The sequence below is a fragment of the Oncorhynchus mykiss genome, chromosome 28 (assembly GCF_057628025.1).
Source record: "Oncorhynchus mykiss isolate SJ-2025 chromosome 28, ASM5762802v1, whole genome shotgun sequence".
Classification (NCBI taxonomy): domain Eukaryota; kingdom Metazoa; phylum Chordata; class Actinopteri; order Salmoniformes; family Salmonidae; genus Oncorhynchus; species Oncorhynchus mykiss.
The window spans coordinates 19,663,543-19,685,447 of record NC_143049.1 but is presented as its reverse complement, the minus strand read 5'-3'; the positions used below and the strand labels follow the sequence as shown (position 1 = coordinate 19,685,447).

At 41.4% G+C, this 21,905-nt stretch overlaps 2 protein-coding genes and 1 long non-coding RNA gene across 3 annotated transcripts in view; 2 read left to right on the top strand and 1 right to left on the bottom strand.

The window, feature by feature from the left end:
- LOC110508176 (E3 ubiquitin-protein ligase HECW1-like) overlaps positions 1-5,384 on the top strand; it is a 48,998-nt gene extending 43,614 nt beyond the window's left edge. Inside the window, exons 27-28 of the mRNA XM_036966604.2 lie at positions 2,323-2,521; positions 2,696-5,384. Of these exons, the coding sequence (XP_036822499.2) occupies positions 2,323-2,521; positions 2,696-2,807 (311 nt within the window). The 3' untranslated portion in view covers positions 2,808-5,384. The remainder of the gene's footprint in view (positions 1-2,322; positions 2,522-2,695) is intronic.
- Positions 5,385-6,702: 1,318 nt separating this feature from the next.
- Positions 6,703-21,185, top strand: LOC110508671 (serine/threonine-protein kinase 17A). Its single transcript, XM_021589380.3, has 7 exons — positions 6,703-7,231; positions 16,934-17,146; positions 19,091-19,235; positions 19,425-19,551; positions 19,666-19,714; positions 19,824-19,997; positions 20,197-21,185. Exons 1-7 carry the CDS (start codon positions 7,068-7,070, stop codon positions 20,504-20,506), a joined length of 1,182 nt encoding a protein of 393 aa, XP_021445055.1. The 5' UTR covers positions 6,703-7,067; the 3' UTR covers positions 20,507-21,185.
- The window catches only part of LOC110508672 (uncharacterized), a 16,188-nt gene continuing 14,894 nt past the window's right edge, over positions 20,612-21,905 (bottom strand). Inside the window, exon 3 of the long non-coding RNA XR_002471341.3 lies at positions 20,612-21,802. This is a non-coding gene — a long non-coding RNA (uncharacterized LOC110508672). The remainder of the gene's footprint in view (positions 21,803-21,905) is intronic.

Genomic DNA, 21,905 nt, shown 5'->3' with positions numbered 1-21,905 from the left:
ACAATGAGCCTACACTTTTTAAAAAGAGGATGAGATACACAGTTAGCTCAAGTGATCATCTTTATATTCAAGCATATCAAAACTTTACACACACACCTTCACTGAACTTGAACATAAGCTACAACAATGTAAGTCATTATAATACACAAGTCGAAAAAGCATTTCTCTACAAGAAAATGTAGATTACAATGTTGACTCACTGGTGTCCATAAAGCAAACAACACAAAAATAAACATCTATACACCGAGTCAATGAAATTTAACATTGGTTACATAACTGCAAGTATTATACAAAAGTCCAAAAAAACATGCCTCTGTACAAAAGCTTTAACTCACAGCAAATTTTCTTTCACCCTTGTCAGCCTGTTAATAAGGAAGAGTCATAGCATAGCTACTTCAGAGTAACCAGTAAGTAATATCACTAGTAAACCAGTAGGCGGCGCAATAACTCACTGCCATCTTGTCAATGAAGACATCTTTGTCAAGTCCCATAAGAATCTCCTTCTCTGTTGCCATCAAAAGGAACGCGTCAAGGTTTTCTTGGGTGAGGGAGGTTCTTAGGCAGTTCTTCACAAATTTCAGGGTGGAGAAGGTCCTCTCACTAGCCACCTGAGTGATGGATAGGGTGAGGCGGAACTTGTAGCCCAAACCAGATTATGTGATACACATCCATGAGCAGATTGTACTGAGACAGGAGAAGATAGCAGCATGTCGGGCAGTTTTTACATGTGGAACAAATTCTGCTCACCAACTCCACACTTTCATCAGGATCCTCAAAGCCTTCCCCTGATTCATCACTGGCGGAGGTGGCCCTGGTGTTGTACTCCTCCAATGCTGACTGTTTCAGTCTTCCCCACTGTTGTGCAAGGCTGATCAGTTCAGCCTGCAATGCCGCAACAGTGGCATGTTCATCAAATTCCAATAAGAATTTGCTGAGCTCCTTGATGGCTGTCTTTGGAAGGCCCTTTTCTCTGATCTCAGGAAAATGCTTCAGGATTCATGCAGGAGACATCTGCACTTTCTTCAACAGTGTCCAGTACCACATTGTGGATCTTGATTTTGTAATCCATGTCTGCATTAGCAATGGGCTCGTCTTCAATGACATTATGATCGCTATGTTGCCCTCATTGCTATGATATAATTCCTCCACGAAGATGTAAGACGTGCAAACTGTTTAGCCTACCGGCCGTTGTGTCACTGTTATTAGTTAGGCTACTTAGTTAGCCATGCTGAGTGTAGTGTGTGTGCGTGTGTGTGTGTGTCAGTTTTAGCTAATGTGTTTGACTGACCTGGTCTGGTCGCTTACTGGTGAACATGTCACTTATTTTGCAGCATCTGTGGCAAGGGCCTTTCTCTTTTTTATTCTCTCCCTCTCTGCTCCACCTTTCCTTTTCTGACCGTCCATTTCACCATGCGACTTGTCTAAAATGCTATCCGTAGAGAAGCATGTAGACGGTTGCTATGTGCGTCGCGGAGAGACCCGATGTAATTTTTGGCGCAGGGACACTGCAGCGAGAGAGTGAGAGTCACGCCTGATGCGTGGATTCTCAGTCAACTCATTCCTGCTTGCTATATTGTCGCTGGTCAAGTTGACTATTCACGGCAGGCCAAAACGACCCTCAGGCCACTGGGAAATGTCCCGGGGCGCCCGACGGCCAATCCGCCACTGCCCATGTGATGTAAAAGGCACATTCAATTGTTAGATGGGGAGGTATTTTTTCCCCGCTCTGCTGACAAGTATTTCTCTCTGCTCCTACGGGAGTAGTAAAGGCCTAGTGCACAATTGTTTTTACTTATTTGTATATTATATTTTTATTGTTAACCCTCAGCTCCCCTACTTCCCGTGGCAATAGCCAGTATGATCAACCGGTGGCTTCAAAGCCTTTCAATAGCCAATAATCATTGGTTGTAGCTATGTTGCTGGAATGAATGTGCCAAATTGGCAATTGGAAAAAAGGCTGCAAAAGCAATGGCCAGGGTAACATAACCAAAGATAGGGAAAATTGAAGGAAAGAGGGAGATGTTTTATTTAAATATTGTTGTTTCGGCACCTAAGTATCATGATTAGATTGTATTGTGAGGTCCCTGGCAATTCCCAGCCATATTTGACATGTTTTTTTTTTCTTTCTAAGGGACGCCACAGTCTCTTGTTGAACCATCATCCCTGTTGCCTGGTTTCTGTACTGTATGTGCTGTAGCCAACTCTTCTACGGCATGTCAACAATAAAGGAGTTGGCTACCGCACATCACATCTGATATGGGACCAAGCTACCAACCCCTGTACCCAGTCTTTGGCATGCCCTGTTGTCCTTCTGAATCGCAGGCTACCATGACAGCCACATAGTGATCCGGTGGTTCTGGGGGGCCGTGGAGCGCTTCAACAATGAGCAGAGGCTGCGTCTGCTGCAGTTTGTGACTGGCACCTCCAGTGTTCCCTACGAGGGCTTCACTGCGCTACGGGGCAGTAACGGCCTGCGACGCTTCTGTATCGAGAAGTGGGGCAAGATTACTGCTCTTCCAAGGTAATATAAGCTCTCTACCCAAAGTAGAGTGGACCTAGACAATAATTTCTACCATTGCCTCCTGCTATTACAGGTCTTATGCTGTTATCCTCCAAACCCCTGCATAGTATTTGTAAGAAAACTCTATTCTGTTGAATTGGTTGTCTGCTCTGATGCATGGTCTATATCTTCCAGGGCACACACATGCTTCAACCGGCTGGATCTCCCACCATACCCCTCCTACACCATGCTCTATGAGAAACTGCTGATTGCTGTGGAGGAAACCAGCACTTTTGGCCTTGAGTGAAGGAGAGAGAAGTTGTGCGTCCCAATTTGCACCTTATTCCCTATATAGTGCATTACCTTTGACCCGGGACCATAGAGCTCTGGTCAAAAGTACTGCATTGTGAAGGGAATAGGGTGCCATTTGCGAAGCAATCAAGAACTTAAATAGGATCCTGTGCCTCAGGACTGTGAACTCTACACAACACTCCCTTTATACTGTACATTTCAATACAACAGCCAGAGGACTGTACATTTCTCTTTTTTAACAATCTTATGTACAGTATACAAGCAAAAGGAAAAGCCAAGCACCACCACATGCATTACTCACATGTTACAATGTACCTTTGTTTGCATAAAGGCACCAAGCTGTGTGCAATAGCTCTTATTTGCTCAGCCTATAACAGCACTCAGGGCCTTGACTCAACACATCACACACGCCAATGAATAGTCTAGTCCCTCTCTCACAGTGCACCTTGCACCAACAGCCTCAGCAAACATCGTCACATCACCAACCACAACCAACATTATCACTAGAAGAAATGCCTCAACTTGCATTATCAGAGGGAGGGAAATGCCTCAAATACTGTCACGTGAACCACTACAACCAACATTATCTCATGACGTTGTGTTCTAACTTTGGCAATTCCACTTCAAATACTGCTGCCACTGGGATTATCCCAGGATAGGACATCAGCAAAGTACTGGGTCATCAACATCTCTCAAGTTCTTAATTGCCCTAAGTTTTTACCAAGATTTTGTGAACATTGTGATGTATCAGGAGAGATTCAATAGTGTTGCAAGATCCTACCACAATTGCAAACCGACTGTTTGAGGATTCTAATGATATTGAAGTTATACTTTAAATGAAATCAAAACTATGTTTTATCGCTAAAAACACGTGTGTAATTGATGTAAACCTTGAAGTTGATTGGGAAACGAACACAAACCAGTTTTACTATTAGGTAATTAGAGTGAAGCGAGGTGAAGAAACCCCCTTAAACAACATCTGATCAGAATTTTTTCCCGATGTGCTCCATGTGAAAACAACACTTATTTTCCCCCTCTTGACCTTGAGAAGCATTTGATGTTTACATGAGGTGTGTCATCTCTTGTTTTAACACACTTGAGTCAGGATATTATGAATGTTTCATTGTCACAAGATTGTTGCGTTTCATTGTACATGGTAGACAGATTATTTTGGAAGGAAGTGTTTAAATATTTTGCCAGGTTTTTATATAATTTTTTTCAAGCATGGAACACACAACTGGACATATTGCATTGTTTAAATGCATATTCAAACACTGAGGCAAACCAAGAGAGAACAATTAAAGTAAAATTGCAGTTATTTTGTTTAGATTGTACTGGATCTTATTCTTCCTGAATATTTGTTGCACTACTGAGGAGTTGACACAGTAAGTTCACCTTAAATATATGTATGCCACTATTTGAACAAAAATCTATTATATTTTTTAATGTTTTTAAATGTAACACTACTTGCAATTATTATACACTATAGTTCTGGCTGAACAAAAAAAACAACAGTAGATTACAATGCTGTTGACTTGTTACCGCACTTGTGTTATAGCAGAGTTAGATTTTGTTTCAGTCTATGCCTGTATGTCAAACCTTGGCCACAGTCATACATGCTGTGACATGAAAATGTAATGGACTTAAAACGAAAGTCATGTTGGTGTGTCTTTTGTCAGTTCTAGGTTACCATGCCACATCCATTTAGGACAGACATGGTTATTTTAATAATTTACACTCATGTTGTCATTTAATGCACATAACCTATAGCGACTAGGATAGGACAGCTGTTGTGGTCTGCAAATGCAATGCCTTAACATAAACACTGTATATGACAAAATGCCACTGTCAGGCATAAGTAGGCCTATAACTGAGTTGATTGCAGACCAATTGAATAATTGTGTATGTGCTATCTTCATGTTCATTGTTATTGTAGTTTGATATTAGAAGAGAGACACCAGAAACTGATATTGAACACTACTACTGTACTTACATGACCTATGTTATTGTTCAAATCTTTTCACTTTCCTTGGACAATTAAGATTTTGAAATGTACAGTGAGTGCATTTATAGTTGCTATTAGGAAATTGGAAGGCTGTAAGATCAAGTTTATACAGGAAATGTAATATTGTCAAAGCATTTTGAAATGATAAAATGTCATATGCAGTACAAGATTGGTGTTATTCATGTATTTTTTAAATGTATTGTCTACACTGTTTTTGTTCAGTACGTACAATATAAATATCTGATTGTTTTAAATTACTGTTGAAAATGTGTCTAATGCCATGCACATTTCCTGTGGCGAAGAACAAGCAATTTGATTTTCAAACAATCTGTTGCTTATTTTGAAAATCTTACATTATATTTTTCCTTAAAGAGATTGTTTGCTGCTAGTGAACGTTTTATGGTCATTCTTTAGTTCTCAGAAACCCTCTCACAGGTCTACATGTTTCACTGTCAATCCCCACTATTTCCTGTCTGATGAGCTCACATGCAGTAATTCTCAGGCTGCACTTTCAATTCGAGCATAGTACTGTTAACGAATGTCAATAAACAATCACTTCATAAAGCACCTTTCTTCTACTAGTTTTATGAGTGGGAAGGTGGTAATTTCCAGTTGTGAAGTAGTAAATACGAGTTGGATGCATTCACAAGCTTTGAACTCATTGAGAAACACTGGATTGGCTAATGGCAAACAAGATTCATAAACCATAAACTAAAAGTACAGATATCATGTTCACAAACAAATGATAGTCTTAAAGAAAAAAACAGTAATAGATTGCTTTTTATAATATAATATTTATAATATTTAGTTGTTGAATTTAAGAACCGAAAATGCTGTTTACTCTGGCCTGACGTTTTGATAACCATATAAGTCTCTCTCGGGCAAGGTGACTTATCAATATATTTGGCTCTATTCACTCTCAGATTCAAAACAGATTCAAAAATGCTAATTGGCATCAATGTAGACATGCACGACTACAAATCCCTGCACTTCATATCTAGCTGACACCTTTGCTAACAGGTAATGTGTCAATTTAAAACTTGCACAAGACAGTTAACAGAATTGCAAATTTATTCATTACTAGATTTAACTAACATTAGATAGTTAATCCAGAGATTCTTACCTTTGCTTCAATTCAGCAGTCTCGTCCAGATCAAGGCATTTGTAGTTCTTTATGAACTACTCATTAGTAGCTAATTAGCATTTCATTTTTGGGGGGGTAAATGCAGGAAAATATATTGGTAAAAGTCACCTTGTCCTGGAGAGATTTACATGGTTATCAAAACGTCACGCCAGGGTAAGCTTACATGAAACGCAGCCCTTTAAGTGTTTCTAAAATCCGCTATGGGAAAAATGAAAGGTGGAAAACAATTGGAACCATTTCCTTGTTTGACCGCTAGGTTTTATGGGTATACTGTGGTACTTTGTTGCTACATGCATTGTTGGACTTATAAATGAATATGCACCTATTGATTCTTGAAGAATATATATGCTTTTTTTTTTTTTTTTACCAAAACAGTATTAAGCTTTTAAAAGGATTGCCCCTTTAACTCTTCAACATTACCGAAGTGCGGTCTGGTGAAATCATAGAGATAGATAGAGGACTCTAGTGCCCAGAAGCTTGATTTACCACGGGAAGCAGCATTGAGCACTTTCACAATTTTCAAGTAGTCACTTGGGTGGAACTTCCGATAGTTTGAGGAAGGATCACATGATTCCATCCGGGTCATCAGGAGGGATCAGCTAATTAATTATACTTGTGAGTAAACATTCCAACTGCAGGTGGCAGTAAATTGCCATCCGTGGCTTTATACCTGTTTAAACACCACCCTGTAGGTGGCAGTATGGACCCTTTCAGTTTGTTTGCCAACTCATATAAGTGGAAGAAGAAGAAAATGGACTACTTTAAAATGGAGAGCGCTGCCCATGCTCTCACTGAAGTCTTAATGGGACAGATACAATGATGCGGTGTCTATCTAAGTTGATGGGTGCGATATATCAGTCACTGAGCTAAATTGACTTTTGCGAGGAGCGTTATCAGAGCAGCCGGTCAAACAACTGTCTATGCCTGACTGCATCACAACTGCGGATAACGTTCAGGAATCTCATTAGACACATAGTGGTTGACGAGAATAAAACATTCTAGTGCCCTTACTTGGAAGCTTCTCCAATACGCAAAAGAAAGGTACTTTTGTGGTATTCTCAACAACGCGTGTTTTCCTGAAAGAATATTCAACAAGTGAACCAAGAATGATTCCACCACGCAGTCCAGGGCTCACCGACACAAGATGCCGCAGTCAGACCGAGACGAACCGGGGAGCCACTGCGCTTCTTCTGGACAACATCAAAACCCCAATCAGGACCGAGTCATTTAAGGAACTATACAACGTTATACCTGGCAAAGAGCTAGGCAGGTGAGTTGAACATTGTAGGTTAACCGGTTGGACCTTTAAAAACATACAGTAGTCCAACAAAAAATAGCAATTATCTACCTGGGTGTATAAATGCTCATGTTCCAACGTGGGATACTTTGTAGATCATAGTGCTTGGTTGTCATTTTCAATCAATGTTCAGTGTGGTAACCTCAGGCCCCATCCATTGGATGTATGAATATGTTTTCATTTATTTATCAAGGATGTGCATTTTGTTTTTTAATATGCATTTGACATTGCACCAGATGGCAAACCAAATTCTCATCTGTAATCCCTGGTTTCAAATGAAAACCGTCAGGATGGCAAATTATATTTGCATTAAAGATACAGTAGATACCCAATGACCAGTCCCTTTCCCCAGCTGTGAGTGCAAGTGAGTCTAGCCTTTCACATACAAAACATTAAGAGAACTGAAGCAAGCTATAGTATGTGGTGGCACAGGAGATTTGTCTATGCAAACGTATGGACAAAAGCCTTTCATCTAACCTATTCCAAAACCATGGGCACTCATAGATAGGTGTACTGTTATGTATTTATCATTTGTTCATTGTTTTATCTGGATGTCTGAGACAAGGTATATAGCACAATATTTGCCCATGTGTAGGGTTGCACATTTTGGGGAATATTCAGAGGTGGAGAGTTTCCGTGGGAATTAATGGGAATATATGGGAGTTAATATTAATACCATTTTAAATATAGATGTTTTTTGCATTGGATATATTTACCATATCATATGGAGACAGAAACATTTTACCTTATCATAAGTATACATAATTGCAAATGATGAAATCCTTACAATAGAAAAAAAAACTAGTTACGAATTGAACTTTTAATTAAATTAGTTGACTCTTCACATGGGATGATTTCACTGAACAACAAAAGAAAGGGAATATTGAATGATCCATCGCATCTCCCAAAAATGTTTTCAACATACATCTGTAAAATGATAGTCTAGAAACTAAAGCTTTGGTTGTCTTCCTCTCAGGCTTCCATGTCTTGTCCCTGGACCTCCTCAATGTCCACATCTTGAACATCAGACTCTGAGGCCTCATCTTCGCTGTCACTTTCCAACCTAGTTGAGGATGGCTTGTTGTCAGTCTCAAAAAGCCTCAAATTTGCCTGGATGGCCACCAATTTTTCAACCTTTCTATTGGTCAGCCTGTTGCGTGCTTTGGTGTGTGTGTTCCCAAACAAGGACCAGTTGCGCTCTGAGGCGGCTGATGTTGGTGGGATTTGGAGGATGATGGAGGCAACATTGGAAAGAGCCTCAGATCCACAAAGTCCCTTCCACCAGGTGGCTGATGAGATATGTTGGCACGACTGCCATATTGTATCTCCATCCCAAAGCCCTTGCTTGGAAGTGTACTTCGCCAGACTGCCAAGAACCTTGCCCTCATCCAGGCCAAGGTGGTGAGACATGGTAGTGATGACACCATAGGCCTTGTTGATCTCTGCACCAGACAGGATGCTCTTGCCAGCATAGTTGGTGTCCCACATGTACGCTGCGGTGTGCGTGGGCTTCAGGCACAAGTCTTCACGTTTTTTGATTTCAGAACTGCAGTTTCCTCTGCATGGAGCAACAGTGAAGTGGGCAGAGCAGTACGGATTTCTTCTCTTACATCTGCAAGAAGAGTCTGAACATCAGACAGGATGGCATTGTCACCCTCAATATGTGCAATGGCTACTGCTATAGGTTTCAGGAGTTATGGGCTGCTTACCACTCTCCCAAAATACATCACCCAGGAGGATCATCTTAATGGGGCTTTCCATATCGGCAGACTGTGATATTGCCATTTCTTGGAGAGACTCCTTCCCTTCCAGGAGACTGTCAAACATGATGACAACACCACCCCAATGGGTGTTGCTGGGCAGCTTCAATGTGGTACTCTTATTCTTCTCACTTTGCTTGGAGAGGTAGCTTGCTGCTATAACTTGATGACCCTTCACATACCTAACCATTTCCTTGGCTCTCTTGAAGAGTGTATCCATTGTTTTCAGTGCCATGATGTCCTTGAGGAGCAGGTTCAATGCATGAGCAGCACAGACAATGAGTGTGTTGTGAGGGTAGGACTTCTCCACTTTAGACCAAGCAGCCATCATGTTTGCAGCATTGTCTGTCACCAGTGCAAATACCTAATGTGGTGCAAGGTCATTGATGACTGCCTTTAGCACATTTGCAATGTAGAGACCAGTGTCTATTGTCCCTTGTGTCTGTGCTCTTGTAGAATACTGGTTTAGGGGTGAAGATGTAGTTAATTATTCCTTGCCCACGAACATTCGACCACCCATCAGAGATTATTGCAATACAGTCTGCTTTCTCAATGATTTGCTTGAGCTTCACTTGAACTCTGCATCCAGCAAATGAATAGATAAAGCATGTCTGGTTGGAGGGGTACATGCTGGGCAAAGAACATTCAGTAATCTCTTCCAATACACATTGCCTGTGGGCATCAGAGGTGAACCAGTTGCATACACAGCTCGAGCAAGACATTCATCAGCATTTCTCTGACTACGTTCCTCCATTGAGTCAAAAAAACTTCTGATTCCAGGAGGACCATGAGCTGTTGCTATTGATAAGGTGTCTTTTCATCATAATTGTCACCTCGAATAGAAGTAGAGGGACTTATGTCAGAGGTTGTGCGCGCTGAGGGAACTTTATGCACTTGGCCAGATGACTGCATCTTTGTTGCATTCTTCACATATGATTTTGCACATGTTCACAGCTTTTCCTTCTACATTAGTTGCAGTGAAATGTCTCCATAGATCAGATAGTGCCCGTGGCATTTTCCTGTAACAATTAGATGAAAATAAATGTAAAAAATACAATTCCATGTACAGATAAAATAGTTAAGCAGTTCGATTAAACAACTACTTTGTAAGATGCATTGTTTAAATTAAACATGTATGGAAACAGGTGAATTAACACTCCTCAGTTAGCAGGCTCAAGCAAGCTAAACCCCACATGGTAGCAAAAACTAACTAGAAGAAATTGTTAACAAGTTAAATGATTTAAACACACTGTGCAGTAAGCTATATGTACTATTTACTAGTTAACAAAAAATCCTCCATGTCATATTCACCCCACCCAGTATTGTAATTAAAACTTACCAGAAAGCATGTAGTTCTTGGCTCAGACAGTGTAGTAGTGTGGGCTCCATAGCATCTCATTAGTGTGCAAGATCTTGAGAATCAGCTGTGATGGAAGAATGCACTGTGCATGCAGTGTTGCAATTCCATTGAATTGGGGATAGTTTAACCAAAATATGCCACAAAACCTAGACTTGCCTTGCATATCCCACAAAAAAAGTTTCACTGTTATAAGTTAACGTTTTTGATGAATTTAAGCAAAATTCCCAGACTTAACTTCCCATGGAAAATTTCCAGAAAATGTCTGACCCTTTGCAACCCAACCCATGTGTAACTTGTTCAGTTGTAAACTAGTTGGCCAAGTCCAATACTACTGTAAATGAATTTCCTTATGTGCACTATGCAGAAAATTGGTCTGCCATTTCGTGGTTGCTAAAATTCTAATAGTATGCCTAATTTCAGTTTGTGACAAAAAAAAGTAAGTATAGTGTGGAGAATTATATCATCTAAACTGCTGTGACATATCTTTTCCATAACCAAAAATATAGTATTTTCAGCTACACACAAGCCAAAGTATGTGGACACCCCTTCAAATTAGTGGATTTGGCTATTTCAGCCACACCTGTTGCTGACAGGTGTATACAATCAAGCACACAGCCACGCAATCTCCATAGACAGACATTGGCAGTAGAATGGCCTTACTGAGTGACTTTAATGTGGCACCATCATAGGATGTCATCTTTTCAACAAATGTCTGCCCTGCTAAAGCTGCCCCGGTCAACTGTTAGTGATGTTATTGTGAAGTGGAAACGTCTAGGAGTAACAACCGGCTCAGCCGCGAAGTGGTAGGCCACACAAGCTCACAGAATGGGACCACCGAGTGCTGAAGTGCGTAAAAAATATTCTGTCCTCGGTTGCAACACTCACTACAGAGTTCCAAACTACCTCTGGAAGCAGTGTCAGCACAAGAACTGTTTGCCGGGAGCTTCATGAAATGGGTTTACATGGCCAAGCAGCCACACACAAGCCAAAGATCATCATGCGCAATATTAACATTGGCTGGAGTGGTGTAAAGCTCACTGCCATTGGACTATGGAGCAGTGGAAAAGTGCTCTCTGGAGTGTTGAATAACTTTTCACCATCTGGATGCCAGGAGAACGTGACCTGTCCAAATGCGTAGTGCCAACTGTAAAGTTTGGTGGAGGGGGAATAATGGTCTGGGGCAGTTTTTCATGGTTCGGGCTAGGCCCCTTAGTTCCAGTGAAGGGAAATCTAAACGCTACAGCATACAATGACATTCTAGACGATTCTGTGCTTCCAACTTTGTGGCAACAGTTCACATAATTTTGGTCATGTAGTGTATTTGAAGGTGTACAAAAGTAAAAGACACAAACAAAACTTAAATGTGAAGCATAGAAATAGCACACATATAATATAGCTCTACCACCAATTTGACTAATCTCTCTCATTGAAAACAAGTCTCTCACATTTCCCTGCTAAACTGTCTGAGATGTAGGTAATGTAGTTGGAGCCAGACCTCCTGAGGCTGCATGGTTATACCTTTTTTACCTGGAGATGTTGGGCAGACACACTGGTGACTTTTATAATTCGAGCTCTTCTGTGATCATTTAGATCGAAGTTGTTTATTAGGTAATAGCTAGCAGCAATTTAATTTTCATAAATTATAAATAAAACAGACATGACTAGGGCCGGGAGTTTGGGGTCACTCTTTGATGCACTGCTTTTACTAGCGAATTTGGGGGATAGCCCCGACCGCGACTCGAACCCGTATTCAGTGACAGTCAAGCAAACAGTTTTGAGGGAGTGTGCAGTTGGCATGCTGACTGCAGGAATGTCCACGAGCTGTTGCCAGATAATTTTATGTTAATGTCTCTACCATAAGCCGCCTCCAACATTGTTTTTAGAGAATTTGGCAGTACGTCCAACCGGCCTCGCAACCACATGTAACCACGCCAGGCCAGGATCTCCACATCTGACTTCTTTACCTGTGGGATCATCTGAGACCAGCCACTAGGAAAGCTGATGAAACTGGATTTGCACAACCGAAGAATTTCTGCACAAACTGTCAGAAACCGTCTCAGGGAATCTCATCTGCGTGCTCATCGCCCTCACCAGTCTCGTAACCGACTAAAGTGGGCAAACTTCAATGGCCACTGGCACGCTGGAGAACTGTGCTCTTCACGGATTAATCCCAGCTTCAACTGTACCGGGCAGATGGCAGACGTGTGGGTGGTTTTCTGAACAAAGTGCCCCATGGTGGCAGTGTGGTATGGGCAGGCCTAAGCAACAGACAATGAACACAATTGCATTTTATCGATGGCAATTTGAATGCAGAGATACTGTGACGAGACCCTGAGGCCCATTGTTGTCTTGAAAGGAGTGGGTCCACAGTCCTCAATCAAAAGCCTGGTCAACTCTGTGAAGGAGATGTCGCACTACATGAGGCAAATGGTGGTCACACCAAATACTAACTGGTTTTCTGATCCATGACCATACCTTTTTTAAGGCATCTGTGACCAACATGCCTATTTGTATTCTATTTGAAATCCCAAAATATACATAACATGCCAACAATTTCAAAGATTTTACTGAGTTACAGTTCATTAGGCCCTAGTGTACAATGTTATTGATCCTCAGTTTTCTCCTATCACAGCCATTAAAATCTGCAACTGTTGTAAAGTCACCATTGGTCTTGTGGTGAAATATCTGAGTAGTTTCCTCCTTCTCTGGCAACTGAGTTAAGGATGCCTCTCTCTCTTTGGGTGTATTGATACACCATCCAAAGTGTAATTTTAATAACTTCACCCAATGTCAGCTTTTGTTTTTCTTTTTTTCCCTACCCATCTACAAATATGCGAAGCATTGGAAAACCTCCCTGTGTTTGAAATATACTGCTTGACTGAGGGACCTATCTGTATGTGTGGGGTACCGAGATGAGGTGGTCATTCATAAATTATGTTAAACACTATTGCACACCAAGTGAGGTCATGAAACGTATTATGTGACTTGTTAAGCATATTTTTACTTAACTTATTTAGGCTTGCCATAACAAAGGGGTTGAATACTTATTGACTCAAGACATTCAGCTTTTTCATTTTTTATTAATTTGTAAAAATGTCAACTTAATTACAATTTGACATTATGTGGTATTATGTGTGTGTGTAGGCCAGTGACCAACAATCAAATCAATTTTTAATTCTGGCTGTAACACAACATGTGAAAAAGTTTTAATCCTTTCTGAAGGGCTGTGTAAGTGGAGGATCCTCAGGGGAGGACCCTCAGTGACTTTCAGAAATGTTTTAATAGTGAAATGTTAGTTATCCTTTTTAGATACATTTATACTAAATATATTCACTTCACCAAATAATAAATTAAAACACATTTTTGCAACGGTCTACAGTAGCCTCAACAGCACTCTCTGGGATAACACCACGGTGTAGCCGGAGGAAAACTAGTTTCTGTCCTCTGGGTACATTGACTTCAATACAAAACCTAGGAGGCTCGTGATTCTCACCCCCTTCCATAGACTTACACAATAATTATGACAATTCCGGAGGACATCCTCCAACCTATCAGAGCTCTTGCAGCATGAACTGACGTTGTCCACTCAATCAAATGATTAGAGAATGAAGCTAATACTGAAGCATAAGCTACAGCTAGCTAACAATGAAGTGCATAAAATGTGGTGAGTAGTTGACTCCGACAATAGTTGATCAGATTAATTTCTTCAAAAATGGAGATGAGAGCTCTGTGTGTGCCAAGTCAAGGTAAGCTTTTATTAATTTATTGCCACTGGGTTTCCTAATGCGTTAGTTATAGTAGCTATGTTGACTGATGTAGGCTGTGTGTAGCTGTTACCAGTTATGATATGAAAGTTTTGCTTTAGACCGCTGATGCGTTGCACTGTAGTCCACAAGTGAAGTGAAGAGGAGACCGATCAAAGGCTGCTATGAAAGTGAACTGTGTTTGAATGTGATCGTGTGTATTCATTCCGCAGATTCTGTTTAAAACATTTCTGAAACGGAATGAAACTGAGATAAACAAACATACCTGAATTTGACCAATATAAACTCTTGTTTGCAACTGTTGGACTAATGATTACACCCCAGATCATCTAGATGCAGGTAAGACTGTGCAAGACGATATTGAATGTGTCAATGTCTGTCAACTTGAGTACTCAAATGTCCTCTCTACCTGTGCACCTACGTTGTAAACATTCATTCATAGGCTAGGTTGTACCAACCTCATGATGTGTATAGGAAAAATGTGTGTATCACGTAGTAGCCTAAACCTATCAATGTTACATTGAGATGGGTGAATGTAATATGAATGACAGGCATCCAATATGCTGTCATAGAAATAAGGCCATGCTTGTATTAAACGGCACTGAGCGCTGGGTTTGTGTGTCCTAACAGGAAAATCAAGTTTTTGACTGCACTGGAACTTTTGAGATTCACAAAGCTATGCCTCCCCTGACTTAGGCAATCCCCCTCGCCAAACACACACGCACAACCAGATTTAATGGAGACACCTGTTCCCTACTAAAGACATGAATGGGTTTATCAGCAGCAGCAAGGGTTAACAACGTCAGCCTGGGTTAAAGGCTAAAGACACTCCGCTTTGAATAACTGGATTAAGGGATTGAGGCATGCATGGCACTACTCTGAACCTGCTACAATATTATTATGTATTGAGGTTATAGTATTGGGCATGGTTGATGGTGACTTCCTTGTCTGTTACAGTCCTTGACATGTTATATGTAACGAGGCAAGTCAGTTAACCTGTTAAGGATGCTGCGAATTTTCGCAGCTTTTTGTTAAAAATCGCGCAACATTTCAAAGTCCTGCTACTCATGCCAGGAATATAGTATATGCATATGATAAGTATGTGTTTATAGAAAACACTCAAGTCTCTAAAACTGGTAAAATTGTGTCTGTGGCTATAACAGGGCGTGTTTAGGAGTAAAAATCCCAGGGAAAACTGTTCACCAAAAACACAAAAAAAATATTCATCCGCCAGTCAAAGGCGACAAAAAATAGATGAGATTCCGTTTACAACGCCTACAGCTTCCACACGATGTCGCCAATACTGGCATTTCTTTGCACGTTTATCCTTGGTGGGATGACGTATAGGCACTTCCTGTCTTGGGGTGCACCCAGGAAATTATGAAAGTGAAAAAAATGGCCGATTTCAAGACTTGCTGCTATCGAATACAGATCGCCCCGTGATCAATTTGATCGATTAACGTTTATTAATACCTCAAGTTGGTTTACAAAAGTCGTTTGAAGTGATTTGTAAAAGTTTATAGGCAACTTTGTTCATTTTAAAAGTGACGTTGCGTCGTGTAAAGCTGCATTTTCCTTGGATCAGACTGCCTTTATAAATGGACATTTTTGGCATACTTTGACGGATTTAATCGGGAAAAAGACCCAATTATGATGTTTATGGGACATATAGTAGTGCCAACAGAGAAGCTCGTCAAAGGTAATGAATGTTTTATATTTCTGCGTTTTGTGTAGCGCCGGCTACCGCAAAATCTGTTGTTTAGGTGACGTTCTGGTATTTTGGGGGGATGCATGCTATCAGATAATAGCTTCTCATGCTTTCGCCGAAAAGCATTTTACAAATCTGACTTGGTGGCTAGATTCACAACGAGTGTAGCTTTAATTCAGTACCTTGCATGTGTGTTTTAATGAAAGTTTGAGTTTTATCGAAAAAAACTATAGTTGGCGCTCTGAAATTTCCGCCCGTTGGTGTTCCTGCACTGGGATTAGATTCCGCATCATCTTTAAGAAGTTTTAAGAACAAATTCTTATTTACAATGATTGCCTACCCCAGCTAAACCCGGACAACGCTGGTCCAATTGTGCGCTGCGATATTGGACTTCCAATCATGGCCGGTTGTGATACAGCCTTGAATCGAACCAGGGTCTGTTGTGATGCTTCTAGCACTTAGAACAGTGCCCTAGACCGCTGCATCACTCGGGAGCCCTAATATGTAGGTCTATGTATGAAGGCATAGTTTGCTGAATCTCACTGCATGTGAGGGTAGAGGTAGTCAATGGAACATCAAGCCCAGAGCCAAAACATGACCGCTAGCCAGCCAATAATACTGTATGAGGTCATTGATTAACACAGCATGGCTCTCTGTCTGGACACTGGGTCATTTAAAAGTGGGTCATTTTAAAATCAATGGTTGGGTGAGTTTGAAGGTCGTCTTTGTTTACTAATGATTTTAATGAATATGAAAATGCAGGGAGAAGGCATATTCAGTGACCATGACAACAGATGGCCGTTTCACCCTAATGTCTACCTGCATTCAGGTGTAAGGATTCTAGTAAAGGGAGGACAAAGCAGTGTGATGTAAATTACTATCTTGATTATCCACCAAGATGCGTAATCACCATCAACAATCACTATCGTATCACTGTAGTTGGCTTTCTCAAACGGATTCATTACTATTTAGTCACACTGTAGTCCTGTTTTTTTTAAATCCTTATATCGTAGGGGGAAGTTTGCTCATCATTAAGGCCGGTACTTCAATATTTTTAACGTTAAGTTCCCCATCTGTCTCCAGGGGAAAGTTTGCCATAGTGAAAATGTGCATGGAGAAGAGCACAGGGACAGAGTATGCAGCCAAGTTCCTGAAGAAGCGAAGGAAGGGTCAGGACTGCAGAGTGGAGGTGCTCCATGAGATCGCTGTGCTGGAGCTCACCAACACTAGCCACAGAATTATCAACCTGCACCAAGTCTACGAGACCCTGACAGAGATGGTCCTGGTGCTCGAGTAGTAAGTATTAATCCAAACAGCTGTTTGTGTGTACACCTACATGAACACCACTGTTAACGTTGTCTGTGTGTGTGCGCACCTGCCAGCATGACATCTTCAAGCTCACTAGCAACGTCAAGCTCTAGTTCCGATCTCCAGCTTTGCTCTGCTAAGAAGAGCAGCTTGCAGAAAGTCGTCACACGCGTTCCTAACGATGAATACCACAATCCCCACTGCAGGGAATCGGCGAGTCAGTTGGAAAAACTGTGCAGTGAGTTGGAAAGACCACCGGTCTCCCTCTGCCTGAGTAGGAGTGTAATCCAGCTAACACTAAACCCTGCTGTAGCGTCTGTCATGCTTCGCTGACTAGTGTAGAGCAGGCTAGAGGGATGTCAGAACCCTGCTGCTTACTACCATTGGGAACAGCTGCTCATCTACTAACTTTGCACTCGAGTGAGTAGTTTTTTCTATAAGACTTATGACAACATTGTGTTGAAGGCATTCCAGACATTGAATAGTTTGAAGGGTTATTGTTTTGTAACTTTTATTTATATTCTCCATATTAACAGGGAACTTTGCCTTAAACTGCCCTATCGAATTGAAAGTGCACGTTCAATGGTGCCGTATCTGTTCACTGGCCCATGGTGGCACTCCAATGACTAATTCATGACCAGTCCAATCAATGAATGCACAAATCTAAGAGGAGATATTTGAAATACTATGAGAATTGAATGCCATCAGAGACATGGAATTGTGGTTCAATAGGATAAATATCAGGATGAGTGTACTGTGAGTTGTTTTGGGGCTGCTGTATGTGTTTTCTGTGCTTCAGATGATTGTCAACTGAGTAGGTCAATGGCAGTACTCACTCTGAGATATTTATAGTTCTGACCAGATTACATTTTGTTTGTTGTATTCATGTTTTAATCTTCTCCTTTTGAAGGTGCCCAGTGAGTGAAAGCTTGGCTCTCTGCCCTATTGAGTGGTCTGTCCGCATGAGAAAAGCAAAACAGAAATGCTCTGACAAAGGGTAATTGTGAGTTGAGATCTCATACTATTTGGCTTGGTCAGAGACTTCTACATTACAATAAATAATGGGGCATTCTCCAGTTTGGTAGGAAATGGAGCGGAACTGCTGTTTTTGTTTGGTATTGATAATTATCTATGATCTGAATGGGGCTAGAGGTGTCATTTGCAAATGACACTTGGTTGTTTTTGTAGATACTCTGGGGGCATAGCAGTCAAATGAGGAAGTTGGGATAGGGGGATAGCGGAGCTCTGTTCAGGCACCGAGGGGCTGCAGAGGGAGGGAGTGACCCAGAGCGGAGTGGGTGGCTGCTGTGCAATAGGGAGTTCATCACCTTGGCTGCCTGGACCAGAGGAAAAACACACGCCTCTCTGCCAACACGCATCAACCACAATACACACAGTCACGCTTGTGTGCATGCACTGACCTCTATACACCCACATGCTCGTGTGCACACACACACACCTACCTCACTGCTCATACTCCACCCTCAATTTTAATTCCGTTGAGGCTCTTTTTCTGTCCTTGAAACTAGTAAACAAATGAGAAATTGAACCGCTTGGACTGGGATACCAGAGTGAGAATCAGGTCACTGGCTGAGCTGTTTGTCTCACTGGAGTTGGAGACCAAATACTGGTCATCCTCTCACATTGTCTATAAACAGGGGCAAAGAGGACAGCTAAGGACACTGTTTTGTCTAAATTTGAAATTTGTACCTCATTAATTTCAGAAACACTGTTTTGAGTGTTTTATTTTACTTAGACCATATTGTTGAATGAACTCTATTCTTCAGTTTGAATTATGGATCGCCAAATAGGTGTTGATTATGTGGAGAGACTGTTAGTATCCTGTTCGTCTTTTCCACTACAGTGTCCTCAGGGACATTTTCCATCATTCCAATAAACCACTCTCACTCGGCTGTGTGTCTTTTTCCATAGTGCGGCAGGAGGGGAGATCTTTAACCAGTGTGTTGCCGAGAGAGATGAGGCCTTCACCCAGGAGGAGGTCAAATGGTTAATGAGACAGATCCTGGAGGGTGTGGCCTTCCTACACAGGAACAACATTGTCCACCTGGACCTCAAGGTGCATAGTATGAGGCTGTATTTGTGACATCTGACTGATTTTTGTTCTCCATTTTAGCATTATGTTTAAACATTTTGGAAAGAAAGCTCAGATTAAACGGTTCTCCATAACATCATGACAATGAACAGAGGGAACGATTCAATGATCCTCATCCACTGTCCCATTGAATGGTCTTGTCCCTCCTCTCAGCCTCAGAATATCCTGCTGACCAGTGCCTGTCCTCTGGGGGATATAAAGATAGTGGACTTTGGCCTTTCCAGAAGGCTGTGTCAGAACCAGGAGCTCAGGGAGATCATGGGCACACCAGAGTATGTCGGTGAGTGATAACCCCTTTTGATTGTATTTTTATTGAACTTACTTTGACTCAAAAACAACTTGGATGATCACGTCTTACTTTAGCAAAAATATTCACTGTTTCTCTTGTTTGCAGCCCCAGAGATTCTAAATTATGAACCAATCAGCACTGCAACTGACATGTGGTAAGATGAGTAAAATCTCAACCTATATGTTTGTGACTTAGTGATGACAGAGGTTCCATTTCTTTCAATGGCAACAGATAATTTGGTATGCTATGTCTTGCGAACCAAGGAGCATAGGGGTGTTGGCCTACATGATGTTGACGGGGACTTCACCATTTCTTGGAGAAGACAAGCAGGAGACTTTCCTCAACATCTCCCAGATCAACATTGATTACACAGAGAATGAACTCCAGGACCTCTCAGCCATCCACTTCATCCAGTCACTCCTCATCAAAGAGCCCAAGTGAGATTATCCCAAACCAATATTGTTATTATTCACAAATTATTCGTTTTAGCGATTTTGGTAGTTCCTAGGTAGATGTTCCACCTCAATTGAAGACCTTGATAAAAGCATAACAGTGAATTTCATACTCTTGATTTTATTGAAAATGTAACAGAAAACAATGTAGGATACTGAGCCATCCCTCTCTACCCTGTCTAAGGTCTCGTGCCACTGCTGAAGAGTGCCTGAGACATCATTGGCTCCAGGATCAAGCCCAGAAGAAGACGGAAGAGAATATCACCAGTGAGATCTGCCAACGGGAACACGCCAAGCCTGCCCCCCCTTCCTCATTATCCTCAGAGGAGGAAGGTCCTGTGGTAGAGGAGCTGATGGTAGTAGCAGCCTACACCATAGGTCCGTGCCGGCCAACGGTGCCCAACCCAGAGACTCTGTTTCCGGATGCGAAGGCTGTCTCTAAGCGGTTCACGTTCGAGGAGCCACGCTGCTCCCTACAGAAGACCATCTTCTGATAGAAGGGTGGGCCTATAAGTACTCCAACTGTAGATGGGATCTTTACTGATTGATTGTAAATCGTTTACCACACACCACAGTCTCCACTCACAAGCCAAACTATGTCTCTGTCTGCATCACATTTTTATTAATTTTAAAACAATTTTAATGAACTGACGTTTTGTTTGCCATTCTTTCACATTTGGTCAATGTCGTTCATGTTCTGCTTGTTTACCATTCTTTTCCTAATATTCATGCAGTACGTTCAGCTTTCATGAGTACAATTGTTCATAACTTCAATTAATCTATATCACTGATTATTTCCATGTCTTATATTTCATTTTCACTGTGAATAAATAGTAATGTCCTAATTAATCAATCATACATCAGTGCAATAGAACACTATGGGAGACATTTTCTGGTTGCACAGATTGTGTATAGTACAACTGGAACCAATAACTAAATTATTTTTTCCAAGTGCCGGCTATAAAGATATGATGGCTTTGTACTAAGCAATTACATTGTTAATTTGCTCTTTACAGTACCTTCATTCTCCTAAGGCATGTACATATTGCTCAGGACAGCACTGTTTATAATGAATGTGCATGACGTGATGCATAAATGGCACTTATTTCCTTGTACAATGTATGTAAATGTCTTGAGGATGTACAAAGCATCAATAAACATTGGTCAAAGCAATTATATTTCTGTGGTGATTTTAAACTGGGAAGCATCTTGTGTCTGCCGTTGTCAAAACGAGGTCCAATGGTGTCCTGAAAGAATGCATGTCAAAGTGCTATGGCTACAAGTCTGCGACTGACATGAGGAGACGGACGAGTGCAGCAGTTATACCTTCATCGCACTAGTTCTGGTGAGCAGATCAGGAAGACCAGTTTGGCTGTGTCAAGTCCTGTCTTATCTGACAGTGGTGTGGTCTAAGCTGACCCTCTACAGCACTGCCTGTTAAATTCCGCCTAGCGCTGCCAGGGAGAAGACAAAGGTACTGTATGCATTAGGTCAAACGACCTTCATGTACTTTGAAGGTCAGTGTGGACTTACATTCTATGTATCAATCAATTTTCTGTCTTTTTCGATAGAATAATATTGCCACTAGAATTTTGATAGCAAACAGTTATGCTGCTAGTTGGCTCCCATGTAGGAGGAATGAGCAGTAATGTTCCACATAGTTGTGCCGGTTCAGACAGATGGATGTTGTGGACCTTCGGGGGTGGTGCTCCCAGAATGTCCATGGCTGTCTGGTTGGCTTCCAGCTGCTCAAGGGCTAGGACTGTGGTAGTCCAACCTGGAGAAGATCTCTAGAAAATAAAATGAGTGCAGGCAGAAATACAATGTATGAGTATTAGGTCATTCCTTTTGAAGTGTAAGGTGAGGACATCTTGTCTTGATTTAACACATTTG

Excerpts from the sequence above, each read along its gene's own strand:
- LOC110508671 (XM_021589380.3), top strand. The coding sequence starts at position 7,068 with ATGATTCCACCACGCAGTCCAGGGCTCACCGACACAAGATGCCGCAGT. Across the intron at positions 19,236-19,424 it reads TTGTCCACCTGGACCTCAAG|CCTCAGAATATCCTGCTGAC; the intron begins GTGCATAGTATG and ends CCCTCCTCTCAG. Across the intron at positions 19,715-19,823 it reads AGCACTGCAACTGACATGTG|GAGCATAGGGGTGTTGGCCT; the intron begins GTAAGATGAGTA and ends TTGCGAACCAAG.